The sequence below is a fragment of the Dermacentor albipictus genome, chromosome 1, assembly GCF_038994185.2.
Source record: "Dermacentor albipictus isolate Rhodes 1998 colony chromosome 1, USDA_Dalb.pri_finalv2, whole genome shotgun sequence".
In the NCBI taxonomy this organism is placed as follows: Eukaryota; Metazoa; Arthropoda; class Arachnida; order Ixodida; family Ixodidae; genus Dermacentor; species Dermacentor albipictus.
Window position 1 is genome coordinate 108,274,702 of NC_091821.1, and position 23,953 is coordinate 108,298,654.

Genomic DNA, 23,953 nt, shown 5'->3' on the forward strand with positions numbered 1-23,953 from the left:
CTTCAGAGCGTCCAAGTCCAAACATTTCGGACTTAACTTGGACTGCCAGTCATCATTAGACGAAAATTGTCAATGAGAAAATTTTACAGCAACATGAAAAACTCCCGATGCAGCTTTCTGTTGCTCAATACGTACTGCATAAAAGTGTTTTTTTTTTTTCGAGAGTGAAAGAAGCCCACGAACGCATGCAAAGTGCCTCGCGCGGCTATTCTGCGTGCATTTGCGGACTACCTTTATGCTCGAAAAAAAGAAAACACTTTTATGCAGCACGTATTGAGCAACAGAAAGCTGCATAGGGAGTTTTCCATGTTGCTCTGCAATTTTGTCATTGACAGTTTTCGTCTAATTATAATATTTGAGAAGTTGATTAATAATTAAGAGCATATCAATGGGGGCGAAATGGGAAAACACCTGTGTACTTAGATTTTGGTTCATGTTAAAGAACCCCAGGTAGTCCAAATTTCAGGAGTCTTTCACTACGTCGTGCCTCGTAATCAGGAAGTGGTTCTGGCACGTAAAACACCATAATAGGTAATTATTACTTAAGGCTAATTATCTAATTAGGCGGAATGAAAAAAATAATCTGAGCATCTCCAAGCGACGGCAAACAACATTACCTTTGTTCTGTCGAGCTACGTGGAATTCGCGCATTTTTAAACTCTGTCTAAAGTCAGTTGGGACCCCCTGCATATCAGTTGTTTTTTAAGAGTTAACCGAATATTGAAAAAAAAACTAAGAAAATTGCCTGCGGCATGGAGCAGAAATTTGCCCACTGAGCTTCATTATTCAACATACGGATATTTGCACAAGTCAGGTTGCATAATTGATGAATTACCAACATTTCATTAAGTAACTTTCTAACTAATTAATTTAGGGCAAATATTGCAAATCCCGAATTCAAGCCAGTGACTTTCAAGGCACGTCCGATTGTAACGATTTCTGGAAGTTTCGCCAGTTTTTGAGACACGTGCCATTGATTTTCACGTGAAGATGCACTGTTTTTTACTTACTTTTTTAACAGAACGTTTTCGTGCGTACTTCACTGTACATTTTTCAGAACCGTAACCATATTCGTGCACTTAAGAAAACTGCACGAATATGGATTTCGATATTTAGTGCAAATAATAACGCCCGATTTTTAAAGTAAACCAGCTCGGGAAAAATAATTGTGATTGTGCTTCGGGCCACAGACGACTTCTGGAAATTCGCTTAATCAGGACTTTCGATGCGCGCATGCGTGCATAATATCATGCTATGCGCATGTGGGCATCGAATCTCTTGAGAAAGTTGACTAAAAGAGTTGTGATGGATTCCGATAATTTAAAAAAATAGGGATGCTTTGCAAGGTTGGAGAAATCGGTATTTGGCAGAGGCGCAAGGAGAAAACAGGCATAAGGAGGTTCGTTCTTATACAGGAGTGCCGAGTAGTTCGCAGAAGTATTGGGACAGCCGAAAAAGAGAGGTGAGAGGTGGTGATACAGGGCGCCTGCTCATGACGCGTCCACAAAACCTTGAAAAGCGTGCCGACTTGCAGAACAAAGTTCCCGTTTCCCGGATTGGCACACACGCCCCTGTAGAAGATCCAGGGAGTCATTACTCCCCCCCCCAACCAGCCAAGCCTCTTCGGCGTTAAAATACAGCCAAGCCACATAAAGACAATGCGACAGGAGAAGCTAGCTTTACAAGGATGGCTAACGAAGGCAGCTCTTGCCGGTTAGGTAGGGCGATCGGCACAGCCGTCGGCGTGGCGTTGCTAGCACGCAGTCGTTGTTGTCAGCGGCAAAAAACACCCACGACCCTGAAGGCGTCCTTCTTCCGTACGCGAGGAGCAGTGCCGCTTGTCCCCGACTTGCTCCGAAGGATGGGGTTGGCCGTGTTTTCTCCCGGAAGCAGTGGGACGGCGCTGGCATGCACGCGGCCGGTCCGGCCAGGGGACCCCCACTTGAGCTGCGCGTACTTAGCGCCGGCGCCATCACGTCGGGCACCCAGGGCCACCGCCAATCGATGGCCTGTCCGGCTTACTCCGCGCGCTCCTCTTGGTCAACTCTTCGCCCGGGAGAGTGGGCGGGTGGAGGCTCTCATCCCGGCGCTCGTTTCCTCGTTTCTTCTTCGCTGGCGACAGCTTCTTAGCGTGGCTCAACGGAAGGGGGCATCGCGTGTCCCGCCGGCGCATCCTCTCCCTCGGGCCGCTCGCTCGCCCCTCGGAGGAGCAGCGCTTCCGCACCGCGGCGGCGAAGGACGCTCTGTTGCGGGCCCGTGCAGCAGCAGAGGCTCCCGTTACTCGTGTTGTGTGTGCGTGTGCCAGCGCTGGGCATGCAGACAACGAGACACACGAGACCCGCGGCCGCTCATTGTTCGGCTGCGGATGCTCGCTCAGCCGCGTCCAGCCGTGTTCGCGGAAGCTGCCGCGAAAGCCAATCTCTGTCAGCTCGGGTGTAGCCTCAGCCTTTTTGTACATACGTTAGGCGGTGGACACTTCCATTGCGCTTTATCCGTTTAGTTTGCCATCGCTCGAGTTTCCTTCCATTTTCGCACAACTTGGACACAGATGTTCCAGCTAGCAACGACGCCGATATGTCGGACGGCGAATGTGCCGTGCTCGTAATTTTTTTTTTTGTCGAGCTTCATCGAATGAATTAACATAAAGAGAACAAAAGAACACCAAACAAAAAGGCGGACAGCACAAGTGTTGGCTAAGCGTTCCACATCCGCATCGTCCCTCGTTCAGCTTTTCATCATTTATGTTAATTTTTCCCTAACCAGTCAGCCCAACTGCACCCGCTGTTTAGGTTCACTGGATCTGCGAGAATTTTAAAGCGCAATGCACCAGCGCGCACAAATGGCGGAAACTTACCTTTTGTTCGGGCAAGACTAATGGAGACTCGTGTTCCACGACGTGCACGGCCCAAAAACTAGCATTTCTCTATTCAATAGGTCATAACACGAATCCTATCCCTTGCCCCCTTGTCCAGGGCGAGATTACCCGAAAATATTTTTTTGTGATACACATATATCCGCGTTGCGGTGTACGGTGCCACCGTTCCGTTTTCCGCGAATTCGGAGAACATGTACCATCACGCCGAAATGAAGGCGAAAGCGAGAAGACAAAATATAAGGCGAATTTTTTTTTCCACATTCGTTAGGGTGCGTGAAACTGGTGTGATTTATCAACAAGCCCTTAGTATTGGCACTAGAGTGCACTTAGCGCCCACTTACTTCGCGTTAACGTATCCTGATTTCGAGTGGTTATGTGTAAGACTTGTTCTGGAGCGCACGCGTATATATGCGTGTGTTTTCGTTTGCATTTCCTTCTGACGGGATTCTGGCATACAAACTGCCAAAGTATAAAGAATAAGGGAGCTCCCCCGCACCAGAATGCATGTATAAGACCCAAAAGACACCCAGAGATGCACATAGTTCCCCCATCCTGCATTGCTTCTCTAGAACCCTGTATGTGTACCAGATAACTGCTTTCACTCGTTCGCTAGGCTGTTAGCGCCGCGATGTTATTGACAAGGAGACGGTCAGCAGGCGTGCAATCTTGGCTGATGTGTTTCGCAGGCGATGGTGAAGGATGTGACCTGCCTGGACACGCAGTACTGGGTACTGCTGGACCTTCCCCGTCAGGAGAAGCAGGAACAGGTGAACGCGTACGTGCTGCGCGCCTGCGCCACGCTCGAGAAGGCGTCCGAGTCGAGGACGCAAGACGCCGCCGCCAGGGCCACCGCAGACGAGGAGGCCCGTGAACGCAAACAGAGGCTCGACGGTGAGTGGCGTGAAGTCTGAGACTGAGTCCGGAACACTAGGCACTCAACAATACTACAGTTCGAGCCAGTTTAAGCCACTTCGCTGCTAGCGCCACCCAATGATTCCTATACGAATCCGGAACTGGCATAATATAACGATTCTCCTGATTCGATTCTGTTTCGTTCTTGTACGCCGCAGTGACTGGCCAATCCTAACGGCAATATGAAACGGGGTGTCGCTCAATCCAACAAGAAACTAGGGCGAAAAGAATCTGTTTGGAACATAAGTGAAATAGAATCGTTGCATTACATCGGTCATGCACGACCTTCCTCGAAAGTGCAGGGACTGCTGCGAAAAACTAGATGCATATGCTATGCCTTCACTTGTTCAAAACGAACTATTTCATGTAAGCACCAGATGTATGCTGCTAGAGGTTAAGCGCAGCACCTCAAAATCAGGTGAATCGAATGGTATATCAGAGGAACAGTTGGCAGACAAACGCATGGCATGATAAATGTCGAAAGTAGTGACTCGCGGAGAGCCAACCACCGATGCTTTACCGATTCACCGATTCCACAGAACGGTGCAAGCGATCACCACTGCAAACACACCTACAGCTTCTCGCGTCAAGGTCGGATCGCACTAGTGCAAAGCATGGACGCATCGATGGTTTTCCTGCAGACTAACGTAACCTCAATATCAGTATCACATTGTCAGAAAATAGGCAAACATCCACGCCTTCTGCGTTGCGAAACTACACGAGGGAGAGAAAAAAATAAATACAGATTGTAACGCCTACATTGTTTCACCAAATTTTGTACACAGTGGTTTGAGGGTTGTCATACGTTTGTTCCTACGTGTACACGTCTTTCACCGTTTAAACAAGATGACACACCAGGTTGCGCAATTCAGCATTCTTAGAAACCTGAGTTCTAATCAGCTAGGCAGTGTTGCATTTGGAGACGATCCCACCGCTGTCAACCAGTTTTTGGACCTTGCCGTTGTGTGCGGGAGTTGGCCGAGGTTGAGGAGGACTTTGAGATGAAAACTGGAGGTTTATTTACATTATTTACAGTGAGAGTACAAAGAAATTAACAGTCATAAAGTCATTACGGGCCGGCAGCAACTCGTATGCTGCGGCCCGTGGCAAGAAGCTCGGAAGAGATCAATGAAGGAATGCTCTAGAAATGCTCCCGGTCTCTGGCTTTTAAGCCCTTCGGTGTCTCGAAGTCACGTCACGTTCGGCCAATCGGCGAGCCCGCTCAGGTGTCGTCATTTTCGGCCAGTGGTAGGCGCCCGTGCGATTGTGTCACACCCGGCGCACAGGGTCGCTCCTTGGGCCCCAATTGTCCGAGGGCTTACTTCTCTCTGCGGTATCGCCTTCCCGGTCTGCAACGGCCTTCACAAAGGCGGATGGGGGGATTGCTGCCAGGGCTTCACGGTGCATTACAACCGTCTAGCCTCGGGACCCACGTTACCTGGAACAGTGCCAGGCTCTCGCTACACTTTCGGGAAGAGTCAAGCAGTGAATAGCTACACTTGCGGCACACGAGGTGGGGGGCGCCAACTCGTTTGCACGTGCCGCGCCTCGGGAACGGGGTAGATCCGCTTCTGCTCTCCTTACTTAATTAGGTGTGCCGCGATTCGATGTGGTCTGGTGAACTCGAAGTAGGCTCAAGAAAAGGTCCCGTATCTAACAGCAGCTATACTTTTTGAAAAAATTGGGATTATGTGAACTGAAATCCGATGGTTTCCTGGGCATAGGGGGAAAGTGGACGAGACTCAGGTAAACCTCAATGAGGTTGCTCAAGACCTGGCACGAGGACTTGCTAACCGTGACAGTCACAACTGAGCCGTTCACCATCAAGCCAGGGAATCTAGAGATCATTTAATAACTCACAATGACATTACCAAACATAATTATTTAGGACGCAGGCAATTCCCATTGCCACATTCAAAATTGAACAGGGCTCAGGCAGTCTCCCTGCGCTTATTGCAGACAGGTACATATCCCACGCCATACCACATTAATAAAATATATCGACCTCGTTGAAGAATGGACCCACTGGGAAAAAAGCATTCAAGGCCCATTGTTTCAAGACCAACTAAGGGCCGTCCAGAGGGCTCATGATGTCGCTGAAGGGCTTGGCCTGACAGTGCCAACGTGGAGCCTTGGCTTAAAAAGTCGCGCCTCCGGACCTCAATTGAATAAAAGTTTTAACACACACATACACGCGCGCGCGCGCGCGCGCGCTCGCACACGCACGCACGCACACGCACACACACACACACACACACACACACACACACACACACATGCGCGCACACACATGCGCACGCACACACGCACGCACGCACGCACGTTACCTAGCTTTTTTTTCGCTGTCTTATTTCTATGTTTAAGTAGCCGTAAATGAAGCAGTCGCCCTCGAGGACGTCTGAATAAATTCGTTTACGAGACGTGGAAAAATGTGTCTCGATCTGTGAAAACCAAAAAAAAGGTGAAGAGCATTTTGGTAGTTGTTGTAGTAGCAATTGATTGTTTATTAAAACAAACACACACACTAAAAAAAATAAGAAGGAAAGGAAATTATTGGTGACCACACCGTAACTGTGTAGCGCAGTCTGCTGACAGTTGAACGAAGGTCAGCAGTGGGATGATGTGGGTAATTGAATAAAATGACAGGGAGAGAGGATGGCTGTGAGAATAGATTAAAGAAGGCAACTATTTATTAGATATACAACAGAGCGACTAGATCAAGGTTTATCCGTAGTTTGCTTGTGGAGTGCCTTCCTCAAAAGAGTCTGTAACCCGGTCCGAAACAGCGGCCCTATTAGGTCACGTAATGCAGCCAGGCAGAGGCTCTACTCCTCGAGGAAGCCACACAGTGTGTTTGTGAGCTGCCTTTCGCGCGTACATACGCGTTACAACATACAAATCAACCCGACCCAGGTCGGTTCGTATATTATAACCCGTGATTGTTTTCGGTCGAGCTTCCACCTCTTGCAGGCAAATAACGTCAGGAGGGATTAACGCCACCTGTGTGTAAAGTGAGAGTGCCGCGTCTTTGTTATGTAAGGTCCTGCAATTCCAGGACCAGATCGTGACGCCCTCTCTGTCCGTTTGGAGCTTACGGACCATGTTCGGACGCTGGAGTTATGGTACTGTCTAGGTCGGAGGTCAGAATATTGATTTCCTCCGTTGTGCGTGTGTGTGTGTGTGTGTGTGTGTGTGTGTGTGTGTGTGTGTGTGTCTGTGTGCGTGCATGTGTGCGTGCGTGTGTGTGTGTCTGTGTGTGTGTGTGTGCGTGTGTGCGTGCGTGCGTGCGTGCGTGTGTGTGTAAAATAACAAGACGCGAGAGCGGCTGCAGGCTGAGCAGGAGACGGCCTGGCGGAGCACTCAAACTTTGCATGTCACACGGATGACCCCACATGACGGTGCCACGATATCTCCTCGCCCCCAATACATCTCTTTAATCTTCTCTATCTACCGTTACCGCTGCCTATGCCTGTAATGAATCTGGTCGTATCAGTCTTTTCCCTACTGCGTTTCCACTAATACTCTAAACGTTTCTTGCTTATCTCGACTGCTGACTGGCTGATACCTTCCCTCTACTTTAAACCCAAGCTCTACTGGCAGTTGTACGTTATACGTACAACTGCCAGAAGAGCTTGGGTTTGCCAGAGAGCTTGCCAGAAGAGCTCGCTGGGTGAATCCCTTCGCATCCCATTAGGATGTGCTAAGTTGTCCAGATTTTTGCTGCAGCATACACATGCCTCATCAAATTGTGAATATATGCAAATATTTTCTGAATATTGAATACTTTCCTTAGGCAACCAGCTCGAGCGTCAAATAGCAAGGCACTGTAATTTGTGCTAGCGTACAAATTTTCCATTCTATTTTTTTTTCTTCTTATTCTTGTAAATTTCCATGGTACCTTTTGTTTCCATTCTTTGCATCCATTTCGTTGTCTCTGTTCCTCTCACTTTCTTTCTGATGACTCCTGGTTGGCTACTTAAACTTTCAATTACCCTCTGCTTGGTTGCCAACTTTGTTGACCTCTTTCTCCATTCTGTGTCCACGCTTTTTAGTTGCAGATACTTGTGCACTTCAGCCGCCAATTCATTTTGATCCATGCTACTGAGTTTTTCTTCAAAACTAATTTTGCTCTGCGCTTCTCCGACTTCAAACGAGGCCCAGTCATGTTCTTTTGCACTGCCTCACTCATGGTTTTGCCGTGGATTCACAGAGCCAGCCGGCCCACCGATCTTTGGTTAACTTCCAACCCCGATAGGATATCTGATTTTAAGCATAGAATGACATTTGCGTACGTTAGTGCTGGCACCATTACTCCTTTCCAGATTCCATGCACCACCTCATATTTATTTTGGCCCATAAGTGCCCCATGTTTCACTATTGCTGCATTCCTCTTCCCTTTTACTTTCAGACTATCTTGGTGGGTGCTTGATTAAGTATTTCCTTCCTTTATGTATACGCGGAGGTATTTATATTGCTTGACTATGCCTATGACTTGCTGTTGAATTGACACAACGTAGTTACTGGTCTCTGCATTAAATATCATAGTTCCCGATTTCTCTGTGCTAAATTTAAGGCCCAGATTTGTCGTTGCGTAGCCACAACTATGGGACAGTGTCTGTAAATCTCTTGGATTGTCTGTTAGTAGCACTATGTCGTCCGCATAGACCATTGCCGGGACCTTCTGTAGCACCATTTGTCCATTACGCGTGTATATGATAACCTAACCTAACCTAACCTAAACATAAAGCGTGAACAACAATGAAGGGCACGCTTGCAGCAGAGGGCACGCTTGCAGAAACTCCTCTGGGAGTTGCTTAAGTATGCGTGCACATTGTGCCACTGACTCATCTCCACGCAGCACGGTGTCATTATGAATGTCCGACTAGTATTGGGGGCGAGCTCCACCACTGGAAAAGCTGGCGCCACCATCGGCGTGACGTGGCATGAGGGACCACGTGGACACAGCGGCCGCGTCGGCTGCTTCGGAAGCGTCGAAGCGAGCTGAAAACGAAAGTTTAAGGTCCCAGCTGCGCTGCGGTTCTGATTAAGTGGTGAGGCTTTACTGCCTTTGGTGTCTGCTTGAGAACATTTGAAAGTGCAATAATAGGTAGTGGCTGCCTTTGGAGGCGTGCAGCGTGGTAGGCTACTGCTCGGTGCCGCAGTGCGGGACGTACGCAACGGAGCCCGGTGTCAGCCTTATTCACACGTAGTCGCAGGGCAAGGAACTGCGTGAAGCTTGGCTGGCGTAACTTAGAACCGGCAGACAGCCATCGGCTACAAGTCGGACATGCAGCAAGCACAGACGCGAGGAAGATTTCTGCTACGGCGCCGGGACTGCGCGATGTTCTGTGAGTAGCAGAAAACGCGCACTGAGACGCTCGCCCGCGCCCGCGGCCCGGCTAATCTCGACGGTTTGGTCTATGAACTTGTTGATGCTAGATACTGGCAAGTTCATTGGAACCGAAAGGGAGCGGTAAGACGCGCATTTAAAAAAGGAATTGCGTATGGTCATGTTTGTGTTATAAATTAGTGCACTGGCTTACGAAAAAGAAGCAGAGGGAAATCGCACGCTGAGAAAACCGATAAACATACAGTGCGACGCAACTTGAGAAATAATACTGAAATGTCGGAGAATTTAGAATACAAAAAAGATTGAATCATCGCTACTGCACATCACAGTCGCCTTATATAGGCGTTGAAGTCTCTATACCGAAATTATTTTTGAACAGTTCTGACAACGTCCATGCAAAATGGTTGCTAGTGTACGGTCAAATGCTCATATGCTGCGATCTAAAGCTCACGGCACGGTGCGAAAACGCGCTCACAGCGAAAGCAAAACAATTGTGCGCGCACATACATGCAGACGCACAGTCGGACGCTGCGAACCCGTGCGATCGCTGCATTGAGGCTTCATTCTGTTATGCTACATTCCGTTATACAGACAGTCCACTATAAGAACATATGCCACATAGTTCAGCGTTTCAGCGTTTGCCTACCTTTCACGCAAGAAGCCGGTTCGGGATACTCAATCGTGGCGACCGCGCGCAGTGGCGTTCACTGTGCATATTTGGTAAAGAGATAGCGTCTGTAAACGATTCTGTGCTTTCAGTTTGCCCAAGATTATTATATAGACAGTGAAAAACTTCCCTCGTTTTGAGAGTACTTACATAAATGTCTAGGAGGGCTGCCGCGTGGTGTGCTTGTTGAGCGCCGTAAGCGAAACCTATGAGAAGCGCGCCGCGTGATCCCTCATACTACGCAAGAGAGGCGCTTCCGACAGATGGCGACTCTGTAAGTCCACGCCCCCATTAAACAACAGCGCTGCATGTGGCGGCACGAACTGCTGCGGAACCCGCCGTGGTTGCTCAGTGGCTATGGTGTTGGGCTGCTGAGCACGAGGTCGCGGGATCGAATCCCGGCCACGGCGGCCGCATTTCGATGGGGGCGAAATGCGAAAACACCCGTGTGCTTAGATTTAGGTGCACGTTAAAGAATCCCAGGTGATCAAAATTTCCGGAGTCCTCCACTACGGCGTGCCTCATAATCAGAAAGTGGTTTTGGCACGTGAAACCCCAAATATGATTATTAACTGCTGCGGACGGCGGCGGCGGCGGCGGCGGCGGTGTGTGTGTGTGTGTGTGTGTGTGTGTGTGTGTGTGTGTGTGTGTGTGTGTGTGTGTGTGTGTGTGTGTGTGTGTGTGTGTGTGTGTGTGTGTGTGTGTGTAAGGCAGTGATATTGCTCGAGGGAAAACCTATAGAACGGCAAAAGATCAACAGGCTTGTGATTCTCATCGCTCGCACATATTATACTAACGCGGAGCTGAGTTATATTATTCGAAATCTGAATTTGCGAAATTTGCAGTCGACGCAGAAGAAGAAAAATTTGCATAACGTATCGACGGTGATTCTCAATGTAATCGAATAGCTCGGACAAACCCACGAGCGAGCGAACTACCGCATCTGAACCTTGGAACAGACAGCTCAAAGCTCGCGTGTAACACGTGCTCAATGTGCGTAACAGAGCTGCGAGGAACGCTACCCGCAACTCGGTTGCGCGCGAGAGCACGCGACTTCTGCAGCGGTGCCTTATCGCAAGTCCGACCGCCGACTGCCGACCGCCAACCAGCAAAACGGGCGGAAGAGGCAAAGACGGCTCTTCCCCGTCGAAGACGCTGACTCCGCGCAATAATCAGGCACGCGTTCGGTCTCAATATTTCCGTTCTTTGCTCTTATGTTTCAACATTCATCGGAGGAAGTCGGAGGCACTTTCTGTCAGAGGAAGCTTGCGATTTTGGCTCGAGTCACGGATGGAGGCACGCAACAGTTGGAACGACAGCGCGGCGCTCGACCATTCGTCCGCGCTCTGGAAGAAGCCCTGCCTGAAACAAATGCTTCGCGGGACGAGCGCAGCGAGGGAGAGCCTCGCCCGACAGCGGAGCCCCGAGGGTAGGCGCCCGCGACTCGTTACTACAGCCAGGAAGGAAGCCGGAGAATGTGCGTCGGCTTCCACAGCGACGCGGCCGCACATGCACCCCGAGGGGAGCTTCCTCGGCGAGCTCACTCCGCAGAGAAGCATCTCGAGAACGTTCGCTCTCCAATCAGGCGGCAGCGCTCGGACGAAACGGACGAATGCGCCGCAGGCGTTCGTCCCCTGCACGCCGAGCTCGAGCGTCGCAAAAATGCTTAGGATTCTTCTCTCTCGGCAGCGCAGAGCTGAACTGAAGCGAGCTGATGCGCATCTCTCCTTTCGGGGCGCTGAAACAACTCCGCGAACTTTCGTATTGGGACTAAACACGCCCGGAACCATGCAACGACTACCTGCTGAGCAAATGTATTTAAAAAAATAACAGGAAATTACTTTCCGCGTGCGAAATTTCTAAAAAAGATTAAGTAAAACAACGTTACAATTTTTTTGAGCGTGCGAAAAAGTGGCAGCGATAGCTATATCACAACATTACGCTGGCTACCACAGCGTTTCACAGTGCGATATCCGCAGTGTCTCGCGCAGAATCGTTCGCCAATAACATTTGCACATCACTGTCGCGCTGAAGTGGGTTTTCCTATGTAGCTAGGCACACATTGCTATGGTCAGGGCCTGACGCAAGAGCCCGGGACAAAGGAAAGCTGATTGATTCCAGCTCGTGGAGAAGCGTGCGCGTGAGCTCGGAGTTTACGTCGACCCCGGCTATAAGGATATCGGGCAGCGTTCTTTTTACACGGAAAACAATGACCACTATTGGATTCAAGTTGCTCTGCTCTGCTTGAATTTTTTTTTCCTTTTTGGTAAAAATATATTTTCAGCTAATTTAAAAAGCACTGACGATTTGCAGCGCTGACAAAGCATTTACTCTTCGGTGTGTGGCTTTCAAACTATTTTTCATAATACAAAGAGCAAGCACTACAAGATAAGAAAGAACACCCGTCCGCGCTCGTTATAGGGAAGATCACCACGGAGTTTCTGGGACAACGCGCTTACGGCAAAAGCGATGCTTCAAGTTTCCTCAAGTCCAAGTAAGAGGCAAAGAAAGTTTCGCTTTAAAAACTCAGTGCATTTCCACTCTTTGAAGAAGGATGACCAGTGAAGCTGTCTATGTGGGCCCCTTAATGGCGAACTGCACCTCCGCCGCATTTCATATGTATTGATATCTTTTCGAGGTCTTTAACGTACTGATAGCCATGCACGTACAAAGGAAGACCGTAATGTATCGTGAATGCAAACGATAAGAGCCTTTACCGTGCTAATGACCGCCATATTGGCAATTTACGTAATCAAGCGTGCGAATACTAATGTGTACGGGGATGAGGAAGGGTGGCGCTGGCGTCAAGAAACTCGTAACGTGACCATTTGTTGCCACCAACTCATTCACCTCCTGAGGAGAGCCTTTCAGGCGCTCAAGTTTAAGGAGCCAGAAACTGCGCATAGCCCAGGCGTCGCCATCTCGCGTCCGTAACCAGGCTTTTTTATGTTGAATTGACCTCATTGAAGCCAAGTGAACGCTGAGGAGAAAGAGAACCAGCCATATCCGGCATTGCCTGCCTCCTGCCTTCATATAGTACGCCCAACGATCGCCAATAAATTTGCTCCGTTGTCCGCTTCTTAAGGACAACCTGTGGAGCTTGAGTGGCGTGGCATGCTCATTCCACGGAGTCTGACGCCAGAGATGCGACGCCACGAACGGGTGGAGCGCGAAGCATGCTAAGTCGCACGAGCTGAAGGGAGAGACACTCGACGTGGATGTAGCAAACACGTTCGGTGCTAATAGCAGCAGCGGCAGCAGCTCGGCATCATCGTTCAACCAGGGATCTTTCTCGCCGAGTGCGGCGAGATAATCTCGTCAGGCTCTTCTACTGGAGGCGTCGGGCCGGGTAGCTCTTCGTGCTGCGTGATACGTGCGCTGTCGCCATTTGAAAGACAATGACCGTATAGAGGACGAGGCGACGAACCTCAGCGTCATAGGGAGTTTCCTCCTGAAGGACAGCTTCCTGGGAAAGAAAAAGGGGAAAAATAAGGGGGAGGCTGCGTGTTGGGGGAAAGAGAGGAGGACAGGGAGTTGCAACCAAGGCATGGCCCGGGCGCCAAACTGCCGCCGCCGCCGCTCTAGGCGGAAACACTCACTGCGACGCAGTTTCCTCGAGGCGTCGTTTCCTGCTGCGCGGGTGTCAAGTCGTTTGGGCCGCCCGCAGTGCCGCGCGGTTCCTCTCTACCCGTCCTGCCTCTGCTTGGCATTGCGGGCACGGCCGCCGTGTAGCGCGTGCACAAAAACACCGCCGCCACTACGGCGGCCGGCCAGCGACAGTTTCGGCGGGAAGTAGCGCTTGCCTTTTTTCCGAAGCAAAGAAAAAGGAATGAGAGAGTGACCGAACAATGGGGCAAGAACGCTCTCCTCCACAAGGCGTGCGCGCGCCTTTCACGCACGCAGCGCGGTGTTCCTTGGGAGATCGCATGCTGCCCGACTTCTGCAGCAGCGCCCGGAGCAGTTTCCTTAAGGGCGCGCGCCGGTGCCTATACGCTCGCATGCATTTATGCGCCAAAGTCCGGGAGTTGACGCACCCGGAGCGCATCTATATTCAATCGACTCAAGTGGCCGCCGCCGACAATCACCACCCGGACGCGTCCGCCGAGTCAGAAAAGGCAGCGTGCGACTATGTGGACGCGGCCGAAAAGAGGTAACGTGCGCGAGGTGATATCCGGAAGAGAGAAAAGGCAAGGAAGAGAAAGAAAACGTCCTAGAGTAGGAACGCATTTGAACGCGCCTGGGCGCCCCGTCGTATACTCTTTTTCTCTCGACACTCTACGTCTGAAGACCTGCGCTGTGCGCAGCTTTATTCGAGCAGCGGGCAGAGATTAAAAAAAGAAAACGAAAAGAAGATGCAAATATTCGACGCCTCTCATTCTCCTTGTAAATTCAGTGTGTCAAATGGAAGTTCGCGAAAAGGGGTTCCCAGCTTTTCCGTCAAATATTGACCAAAACGCAAAATTCAAGTGGCGCTTTGACGATAAATCCAAACTAGAGGGAGCAAAACAAAACAAACTTGTCACCGTGGAGGCGCAAGAAGTGAGACATGCCGGTTTCAGTGCTCCTGAAGCTCGATCGGAGGTGGTCGGAAGATGAAGGAAAGTATAGGAGCAAGCGGAATGACAAAACTGTGAAGAAGTGAGAAATGAAGTTGCGAGGAGATAAACATCTAAACGAAAAGGTGCAGTCGAACAAAGCGTCGTCGGAGCCTGACGAGGAGTTCACTTTTGCACACGGACGTATATACACCGCGTATCGAAAACGCAGCTTCGGCTCAGTCAGGACGGCAACAGGAGTGCGTCGTTTTTCACTCTGTGCGAACTAACTTGGGCACGTCAGGCAAGTGAGACAGAAAGCCAATGAGTTGGAAGAAGATGCGGCCCCGGCTCATGTGTCTCGGCGGCCGCAGCTGCCGTGCAGCGGTGTTCAGCGAGCACCTTCTCCAACGTCGCCACTTCCACCGGGACTTGTTCAGTGAGAGCACATCCCTTCACACTTCTCGTCCATCCACTCGTTTCATCCTCGCTTATAGCGGCGTTCTAACCCACCGTGGTTGCTCAGTGGCTATGGTGTTCGGCTGCTGAGGTCGCGGGATCGAATCCCGGCCTCGGCGGCCATATTTCGATGGGGGCGAAATGCGAAAACACCCGTTTACTTAGATTTAGGTGCGCGGTAAAGAACCCCAGGTGGTCGAAATTTCCGGAGTCCTCCACTACGGTGTGCCTCATAATCAGAAAGCGGTTTTGGCACGTAAATACCCATAATTTAATTTTTTTTATAGCGGCGTTCATTACGCGGCCGTATTCGAACTCCTTGATGCGTGCCGTCTTTTCTCTCCTTTTTGTTGTTTTTCAACAGGCCTTGTTCCTTTATTTCATACTGCGCGCTGAAACCCACGAGACCGCTTTATAACTTCCACTCTCTCCTGTCATAGTTTTGCGAAAAGTGAAGACGGACAATCCAGAAAAAGAATATGCGGATCCCACGCACTGCGGTAATCAACGTAAGCGAGGTTTTCGATACTGTTTGCGTTGACTCACAATAATTAGCGGTGATCTTGACGGCGAATGTTTAATTTCTTCGGCATTTAGTACAATACGAGAGTCGTCAGTTGATCGTACACGTTACTCTGCGTGAACCACTGCTGTTTGTCTGAGTAGTCCACTAAGGACACAGCGAGACATGTTTGCTCGAGGCGTTCTTGTGCGCCATTGTTCATAACCTCAGAGAAGGTTAGCATTGTGATTTCCTCACACGGCACATCGCATCGTGGCAGGAGTGTTAACCTTAATCGAATTTTAGGGCTGTACGTGCCAAAAACACAATCGGATTATGAGGCATGCGGTAGTGACGGACTACGGATTAATTTTGGCCCAGTGGGGATCTTTAACGGTTACCTAAATCACAAGCGTTTTCTTTTTGTTTTTTCGCCCCCGTGGATATGGGGCTGCATGCCGCCGTCGGGATCAAACTCGCGACCATGAGCAATACCATAGCCACGGCGGGCACACATGTTGATTTGACGTGCGACCGCTTCCATAGTGTCGCCTACAGTCTATAGATATACGGTGCTTTAATGCGGCTATGCGTCTGCACGCCGTGCGTCAGTTATTCGCTTGACAAATTTGCACTCTGTTTATTTTTCAGAAATAGCAAAAACTTACCACACCATACCTTGAGTTTACATTTATACAGTTTGTTCGCAACCGTTGTCGTGCCTAGTAGTAGCGTTTCCTCGCCTTCTGTCGTCGCCATTTTCCTCTCCTGTCCTCCCCGCATTAATGGAAACTGAGAGCGTGGAGTGGCAAGGCTCTCATTCAGTCGTTTTGTGGCTGCGTTGGTTCTACCCCATTATCTGCATCCTCTTCCTGCATGCCCACTGTCTATTGTTCTATCTACATCCCCTCCGAACTCTTGCACGTTATTAGAAGGATAAGCGCTGCAGTTTCTTCAATGCTTTTGCAGGGGGGCCACGGATAATTATAGCTGTCAAGATGGTATTGTGCCGATGCCTAGGGAGCTCCAGAGGGAATTGTGACGACCATCAATGGAAAGCTCCAAACGAGTTTCTCGCGCCGCCTTTCGTCTCTGGCACGCTCCTGCCATGTATATGGACACTTTGAATCAACTCTACACGCGGCGCAAAAGACAGCAGCAGCAGCAGCAGTGGGAAAGTCGAAAGAAGAGGCAAAGAAAAATTCGCTTAAAAAAAAGAGTGTGCCGAGCAAGGCTGTCCGAGAGAAGTGGATTATGGTGCGCTTGCCATACACAATATAACAACGAGAGACAAAAGGAAGAGCATGCTCGGAAAGTTGTGAAGAGCGATGTGTCTCCGCACTCGGCGGTCGGGGAGAAAGCGCTCCCCGTGACCAATGCCGCCCCCTCCCTTTCCCACGGCGCTGCTGGAACTAAACGCACGCTTTCTTTTGTCTCGCGTACGAGCGCGTTCCCGTGGTGTCTTGCCGCGCATAGTTCGGCTGTGCGCCGACCGACGACAGCGAGCTTGCAACTTTGATGCGTGGGCGCTTGCGCGCACAATCCACGATGCAGCAGCGGCGGCACGGGCAGCAGCAGCAGAGAAGCGTGTTCGCTCGTCTCTGGCTCAGCGATGAGACCGTGAGGGAGCGAAAGAGGAGCGGGCGCTCGCGGACGGAACATCAACTGCGTATCTCGTGGATACACGTAGGCCATGCGAACGTGCACACCGGTAAAGGCTGCCGAATGCGCACCTCGCCATCCAGCTGCATTATAGCTGGCATTATTGCTCGGCATGTGGCCCGCTCAAACGGTCTCGTGCGCGGATGCGAGCCTGCGGTAAGAGCGGGCGGACGGCGCCTTTGTTAGGGAGCAGCCGGCATGATGAGCAGCTGGCGGGGCGCACTCTCCTGCTGCTCGCTCAAAAGAAATAAGTACAAAGAAAGAAAGAACCCCTGGCGCGCGCGGAGGCAATCACTGCGGCTAGTCGCTCACATTGCGCGAATGACCTTCGTGCCATGCCTAGTGGCAACCAGATGCGCATCTCGGCCAGTCCCACGCCATTCACAAAAACATACGTGCTTGCGCGCTAGTAAATGAAAAGGAACTTCCGTAATTATTTCGGTTGCGTAGGAGGCAACCTCCTACAGGCCCCTGATTGCGTAGCTGATTTGCACAGTCAGAATGCTACAGAGCAAACGATTGGGGCTGCGCTGTTCGCAGCTGCAGCGTAGAGGCTAATTTCCGAACCTATTTTCTTCCCTTTATTTGTCCCTTTTTTGCTGTGCAGTTTCACGAATTGGAACCGTGAGGTCGTCACGTCAAAAGCGGTGTGTATACCTAATGACAAATGTGTGATTTTGACAGTAGGGTCCGTTTGTAGCATACATAATTGCGGTGAAGGTAGGTCAGCTGCCCGCATTTTTCATTGTGTTCACCCGAAGCTGATGAAGAGAAAAGTTACACTGTGACGTCTGGATGGGGACTTAACAGCTAATGAGTACGAGCAGACATCTGCTTTATTAAAAAAATATGGTGTACACAAGTGTGGTCCCGCCAGAAGTAGGTGACAACAATATATTCACAAAAAATACGTCTGCTCGTGAGACGCACGCAGGCACAGCGATTTAACGGGGGCAGCTGGAGAGAACCCCTATATTAATAGATTTTTATTTCTGGCGCCTTGCAAAAATAACAGTGACACTCAAGCGCGCTTTTGATTATGACGACCGCACCTGTCTGAACCATCTTTGACAAGCTGTTCGATGCATCTGAGCGCTCCAACGAGTTCTCTCAATGACGTTTTATGTATCTTCCCAAGGAGATGTTCTCTGGCGGCGGAAATATGCCGTAGAACCGCACTCGTTAGGCAGCAATAGAGGCCGTGGAGTTCAAGGTGACAGGCTCGGCGAAGCGGACGCAAATTTTGTCGAGGCAACGTCGTAGTGCTCACTGGTCAACGACGCCTGTTATTGGATTGCTTCTGGGTGGGGAAATGGTGAATAACTTGCACAGAAACGCGTCAGCGCATTCTCCGAGACGATGTGCAAAGCTCCGCAAATGAGTTTCTCCACATCATAAAGAAAAAAGGCCACTAAAAAATGTAAATACTCCCGCTCCCAGGAGAGCGTTCGCGCTTTCTACGTATGGCACACTTATCACAGCAGTCTTAATACACCAGCCCATTTATCCGGCTCGTACGCGGTAGCTTGTGCATGAAATATACAGAGCAGTGGTTCTGCTGTTATGGAGTCCTTTGTCCAGTCTAATGTTATAGTTGACGGAAGAGAGAGTAGCACGTATACGTTCACACCAGTAGGTGCAAAAAAAAAAAAGGAAAGAAAACGTGACCGGGATAAGGACGTAACGCACCATTCCCGCTCTCAGCATGCCTGCGACGACTGGCGCGAGATACACCTCTTTACGATTTAGGCGTGTGGTGAAGCCTACTTGCAAACTTTTGCATATGGCTTGCGCATACGTTAAGAACAAGCACTGGCGAAGAAGACATCGTACCAGATTTGTAGGACAACCTTTTTAAGACATATTAATGTCCTAAAATAGGCGAAAGGGTGAAGCTACGCTTGTGTTATCACGGTGTACCAATATGAAAGGGAACACAAGATTTGCGTTCTAATTGTGTAATTTTCATTGCTCCTGCACTCAAAGTTTCATGGCTTGAGTGGGGATTGTCAATATGGGAAGTACAAAGCAGATAGCAGTGAACAAGTTTGTGGCATAACCATTTGCAGGAATCGGTGTTTGAACACACCTTAAGTGTTTCCTTTCATGTTCGTGCAGAAAGATAAGCAGCATATCCAATCAGCGCGCGGCTTACGGGAATCTGGTCGAGCCGGGCCGCTCAGTTTTCCTCGTTATCAAGCAATCACCGCCCCCACCCTTCCCGTTCCTCTCCGCCTGACCAAAAATGTCTAGCTAGGGCAGTTGGTTAGGTAATGACCTTGTCTTTTTGTAATCCTTCACTGCTAAAACCCCGTCTCGGCCCCGTACCTAAACATGCGCAAAAGACCTGCGTCGTCAGAAAAATACTGAATGGTTATCTGAATACAAATCAGTCCCAGGCGCTGGAAACACGAAAACCCCCACAGAAAAGTACTCTGCCCATCTCAGTCGGTAGCCGCGGTGGCCTGAGTCAGGTTTCTTTTCTTTTTTTTTCTTTTTTTCATCATTCGAAAATCCACCATTCAGCATTCACTCTCTTCTCGTAGCTGAGCATGTGGTACGCGCGAAGTCACGGCAAACCACGTTTTGAACGGGCACTAAATGTAAGCAACGAAATTAAGTCAGCATAAACGGTATCATCTACTTTATTGCCCAGTACGGCCCAAAGGTTGAAATCCTTGTAGAAATGTGACCCAGTCACCGAAAACGAAACACGTAATTCTAATATTGCTAAATCACCTCCGAAAAAAAAGGAATAACAAAAAACAAAACAAAGAAATAACATTCGAGGCGACAGAGGCGCGCGGTTACATAAATTTCAATGTTGCTGATGTTTCTTATATTTTTAATTATGTATGAGTGCTCTGTAACCGTCAGCTGTTGCAACTCCTTGTCACTTGCAAAAAGCGAGATTTCTTTATTATGTCCCCGTGAAAATTTTCCCATTTTCGAAGGAATCTCAGCTTAGCCTTGGACTTTGCTATAACATGTTCTACGGGCAGCCTATTTTCGTTGTCCTTCCGGAAGATTTTCACGATGTCCTTTCTACTATGCACCAGGACAGAGAAAAAAAAGAAATTAACTCGCCTTAGTAGGTTTAAGTACTTACCACTTTCAATTCTTTTCAGATGCACTATAGGCAAAATGCAAAGGTAGCTCTAAGCGTCGCCAGACTGGGCCAAAGGGCTCTCTAGAAATGGGGATTCGAGATGTTTTAAATAATATCCAGGGCATTCTAACAAAACCAAGGACGGCTGGTAAAGCTAGTTGACATGTGTTTCTCTGGCTTGTGAGCAACGCAGATATTCCGGTTATGAATACAATCGCAACCATCACAATTGCATTTTTACGGAGGGAGAGATAGAGAAGATCGTTAATTAAAACTGGAGGGGCTTGTCTGGTGGTACGCCTAGCATGCTCCTCCTGGAGAAAGAATGCAATGATAAATGAAATAATACACACAAGACCATACGACAGACACACAAAACGCACAACATGCATAATTAAAGCATCTCGTTGAGAACCGTCGTGTCGCAGAAAAGTTAGAAGCAACTTCGTATATAGAGCGGGACGCACAAGAGTACATGGTCCAAGTACAAGTCGCAGCTCTCAAGGTTCAATCCCGGATTTTCCCCCCCCCCCCCCACCCCCTTGCTTCAATCCCGCTCTCAAGCGACCAGCTTTGTATGCAAGCAACTGAATAAGTAACTGAGGCGGAAAACAGATTATAGACGAGGAAGGGGACGCACACAAGTTGTTTATTTGCATATCGGAGCGAAGCGCTCGGGTTACCTTAAGCTGTCCTGAGTAATTAATGCGAAGCATTCTTTGGCTAATCCCAGGCCCTTTCGCGGTTATGGGTAGGTAGGTTCCTGTGTCGCCTTATTTAAGGCCTCTTTAACAAAAAAGAAATCAAGTTTCCGATCGGCCAAACAGCTTGATCTTTGACCATTTATGTCACGATCTATTTCCTTCTCTTCTGGACCATTACGCCGCGATCACACCACGCGTATACTTCCCTAGTGCCAACGCGAGCAAGCTCTTTCAGACGTCTGGCGCGTGCAGCACGCCGCATAAAACGCGAGCGAAGGCACATCCCAACTTTCCATTCGGCCACTGACTGGGGAATGAAACGCGCGGGTGATAATCAACATCACGCCACTGTCTTTCGCATGCATCACGTCGCCATATCAACAAGTTGCTGATAAAAGCGAGATCGTGCCAGTTTCTCCCAGTCTTCCGTCGTGGCTGCTACAGCACTTTGGGACGATTGGTTAAGCTGCATCAAGGAAGTTGGGCTGCACCATTCTCGCGATCGGCCAAAGTCTTAACGAAACAGGGGCAGAATTTGCAAAGCTTTTTGGTTCGTAAGTGCTCTTTGCCATTGGCCAGTGGTCTTCGCTGATAAAATGTAGAGCATCAAGATTGACTGGGATCTGCTCTTGCGCTAGAATTGCTCGTTAAAGAAAATTTCCGCCATTCCTGATGATGGTCACATTATTAGTGACTGCGACCGACCAATGGCAAATGACACTTACGAACGAAAAGCTTTGTGAATTCGGTCCCAGGTTGTGACGCTTCTTCGTAACTTTTCTTCGCTGCAATACAAAAAAAAAGAAATCAGTCGTCATGTTATCGCTGTCACACTAAAGGGCCGTTTATAGTCCGACGTAACGCACGCGCGCGCGCGCGCGCGCGCACGCTACGTCACGTCGGCGAAAACGACACCTCTATTAGCCCCGAGAAAGAGGAATGGCGCCCTCTTGCGAGTGACGTCACGGCCAGGACGCCGCTCGCTCCGGCTCGCTCGGCTGCCGCGCGCGCTCGTTCCCTTCGTGTATGCTTGGGGTATAGGTGGCTCGAGCCGTACGTATTGAAGAATAAGTCGGCTTCTTTCAGCTGCAATACCTTAACCACAGTTTCTTCTTCAAAAGCGTGTGAGTCGAGAAACTTTGCGACTTGGATATCGCAAGCTAAGTAGCGTTAAAGGGGTCTACAAGTTTTTGCAATGCATATATGCGCCGTGTCTATCGGTAAATTTTGACTAAAAAAAGAATATCTGCAGATTCAACGCGCGAAGTTGTGTATGATGCTTCGCTAAACACTTAACATTCCTTTAGTATTTAGCTATGAGAGGTATTGCATTTTACGTGGAAGAAAAATTTGGTAATTGGCGTCAACATGTTATCCGATGTTAGAAAGACACTGCCCAGCGAAGCTGTCATCATGATTCCTATTACTCTGGTGTGTTGTTCTATTCAAATATGGCCATTCATTAATGCGTAAAAAATAGTTAGGGGCGCATTTCTTATGAAAATGTTTGCTGCTACTTTCATCCCCCTTTGAAACAGGTCTCCAAAAAACGAATTGCTCATGGCTGCTAACACGACGGCGTGTCATGTAGAGTATTTACATAGTTAATTCCCAAACACCATAGTAGCAATCACCTGAGAGAAAAATTTCGTTGTTTAGATCGACAGCCACTCCATTGAAAGTGATGAAATGTATCATAGTGGCCCTCAGTAGCCTTTATCGACAATATGGCACACCCCATGATCACGTAACGGTAGCAATCGACTGTCCGTATGGCGAGGCACGCTATGTTCGCGAAACCCATCAGTTCACTTCAACTTCGAATTAAAACCATAAAGCATTTTTTTACAGTGCCAACTGGAATGGCTAAAGTATTCTCGAGCTACTACTACGCAGCTTAGATTGCCTACAAAAGGAAAATTCAAGCACCTTTTGTCTCACCATGTCTCGATCCAGCGTTATTTAATTATACAAACGGATAACTATTCGCTTCGTCGGTACTTAAAAGAGAACCTTGCAGGCTAATTTAAGTTTGCTCCAATCCAATCGCAAACATTCATAAAGAAAGCACCACAAGCCTTGCATATACTTTCACTTGATTTCTGAATCTCCACAGGGGGAATTTCGATATCTTCAATATGTCCCATACTACTAGTCATTGACGCTTCGACTGCTTTCTGGCTGCAGCTATGTGGTCCAGCAGGCATAGTTCACTAAAAAAATTGGGCCGAGCAGCCTGTGTCAGTTTGCCAAACAGATTCGTCATGTATATTCCTCAAGCAACAAGCACCAGTAAATTTCTCAAGTGAGTTTGATTTGATTTGATTTATTAATTTCCATTTACACACACACATGTACAGAGGAGTGGTAAATGGAGGTGGATGAGGGAAAAAAGCCGCACAGACGCGGCTTGAGGTAATCTCACCCTCTTAGGTACAATATGGCTGCATGGTGTAACACATCAAGCGCCATATAAACTACATCTATATAGTGGCCATAAAACATTGCAGTTATACAATGTATGAAAGCACAGTGAAATATTTCCACGATAACAATGCAAAATACACTGCGGCATTGAAATAAATAAATGATATACACTTGGTAACATAGACAAAAAAAGAGGAACATAACATGCATTATTAATCATTAACAAACGCGCTCTAAAGAGGTGAGTTGAACGTGTAGCACGGAAAAGGGAATATATATTGGTACATTCCTATTTGTACTCTGTAAATAGCTGTAAGCCTTCATTAACTTTACTTCAAATTTCCGCCGCTTAAAAAAAGTAAACACGTGAAGAACCGCCTAATGTTGACAAGCAGTTAAAGAAGCAAGTGAGGCGTGTAGAATCTAAGCTCCAGTATTAGTTAAGTCACCGTGCTACTGCCTAGCGTTTCTGTGAGGAAATGCAAAAATTCGATATTATACCATGAACTACTCGTCGTGAGCAAACCTGTTTTAGCAGAATAAAATCAACCTAACTGCTGTAGAAGTCATATATAGCCAGCTTCGTGACATACTTGTTGCACCGCGGCAGGTATGGTATCATAACTGGATTCCTATAGGCTATGCTTTTGCGATTGTCTATCCGCGTATGAAAAACCCGCAATGGGCTGGTCTGCGTCGCTTCGGCTGGCACTGTAGCGTTGCCTTCGAGAGCTGCATTGTTGACTAAGAA

The 23,953-nt window shown here is 48.8% G+C and overlaps 2 protein-coding genes across 2 annotated transcripts in view; one reads left to right on the forward strand and one right to left on the reverse strand.

Annotated features, from left to right (window-relative positions):
• The window catches only part of LOC135907701 (uncharacterized), a 198,862-nt gene that overhangs the window by 151,281 nt on the left and 23,628 nt on the right, over positions 1-23,953 (forward strand). The window contains exon 4 of the mRNA XM_065439409.1: positions 3,562-3,766. Coding sequence (XP_065295481.1) covers positions 3,562-3,766 — 205 coding nt within the window. The remainder of the gene's footprint in view (positions 1-3,561; positions 3,767-23,953) is intronic.
• LOC135907699 (uncharacterized) overlaps positions 1-23,953 on the reverse strand; it is a 232,016-nt gene that overhangs the window by 18,259 nt on the left and 189,804 nt on the right. The window lies entirely within an intron of this gene.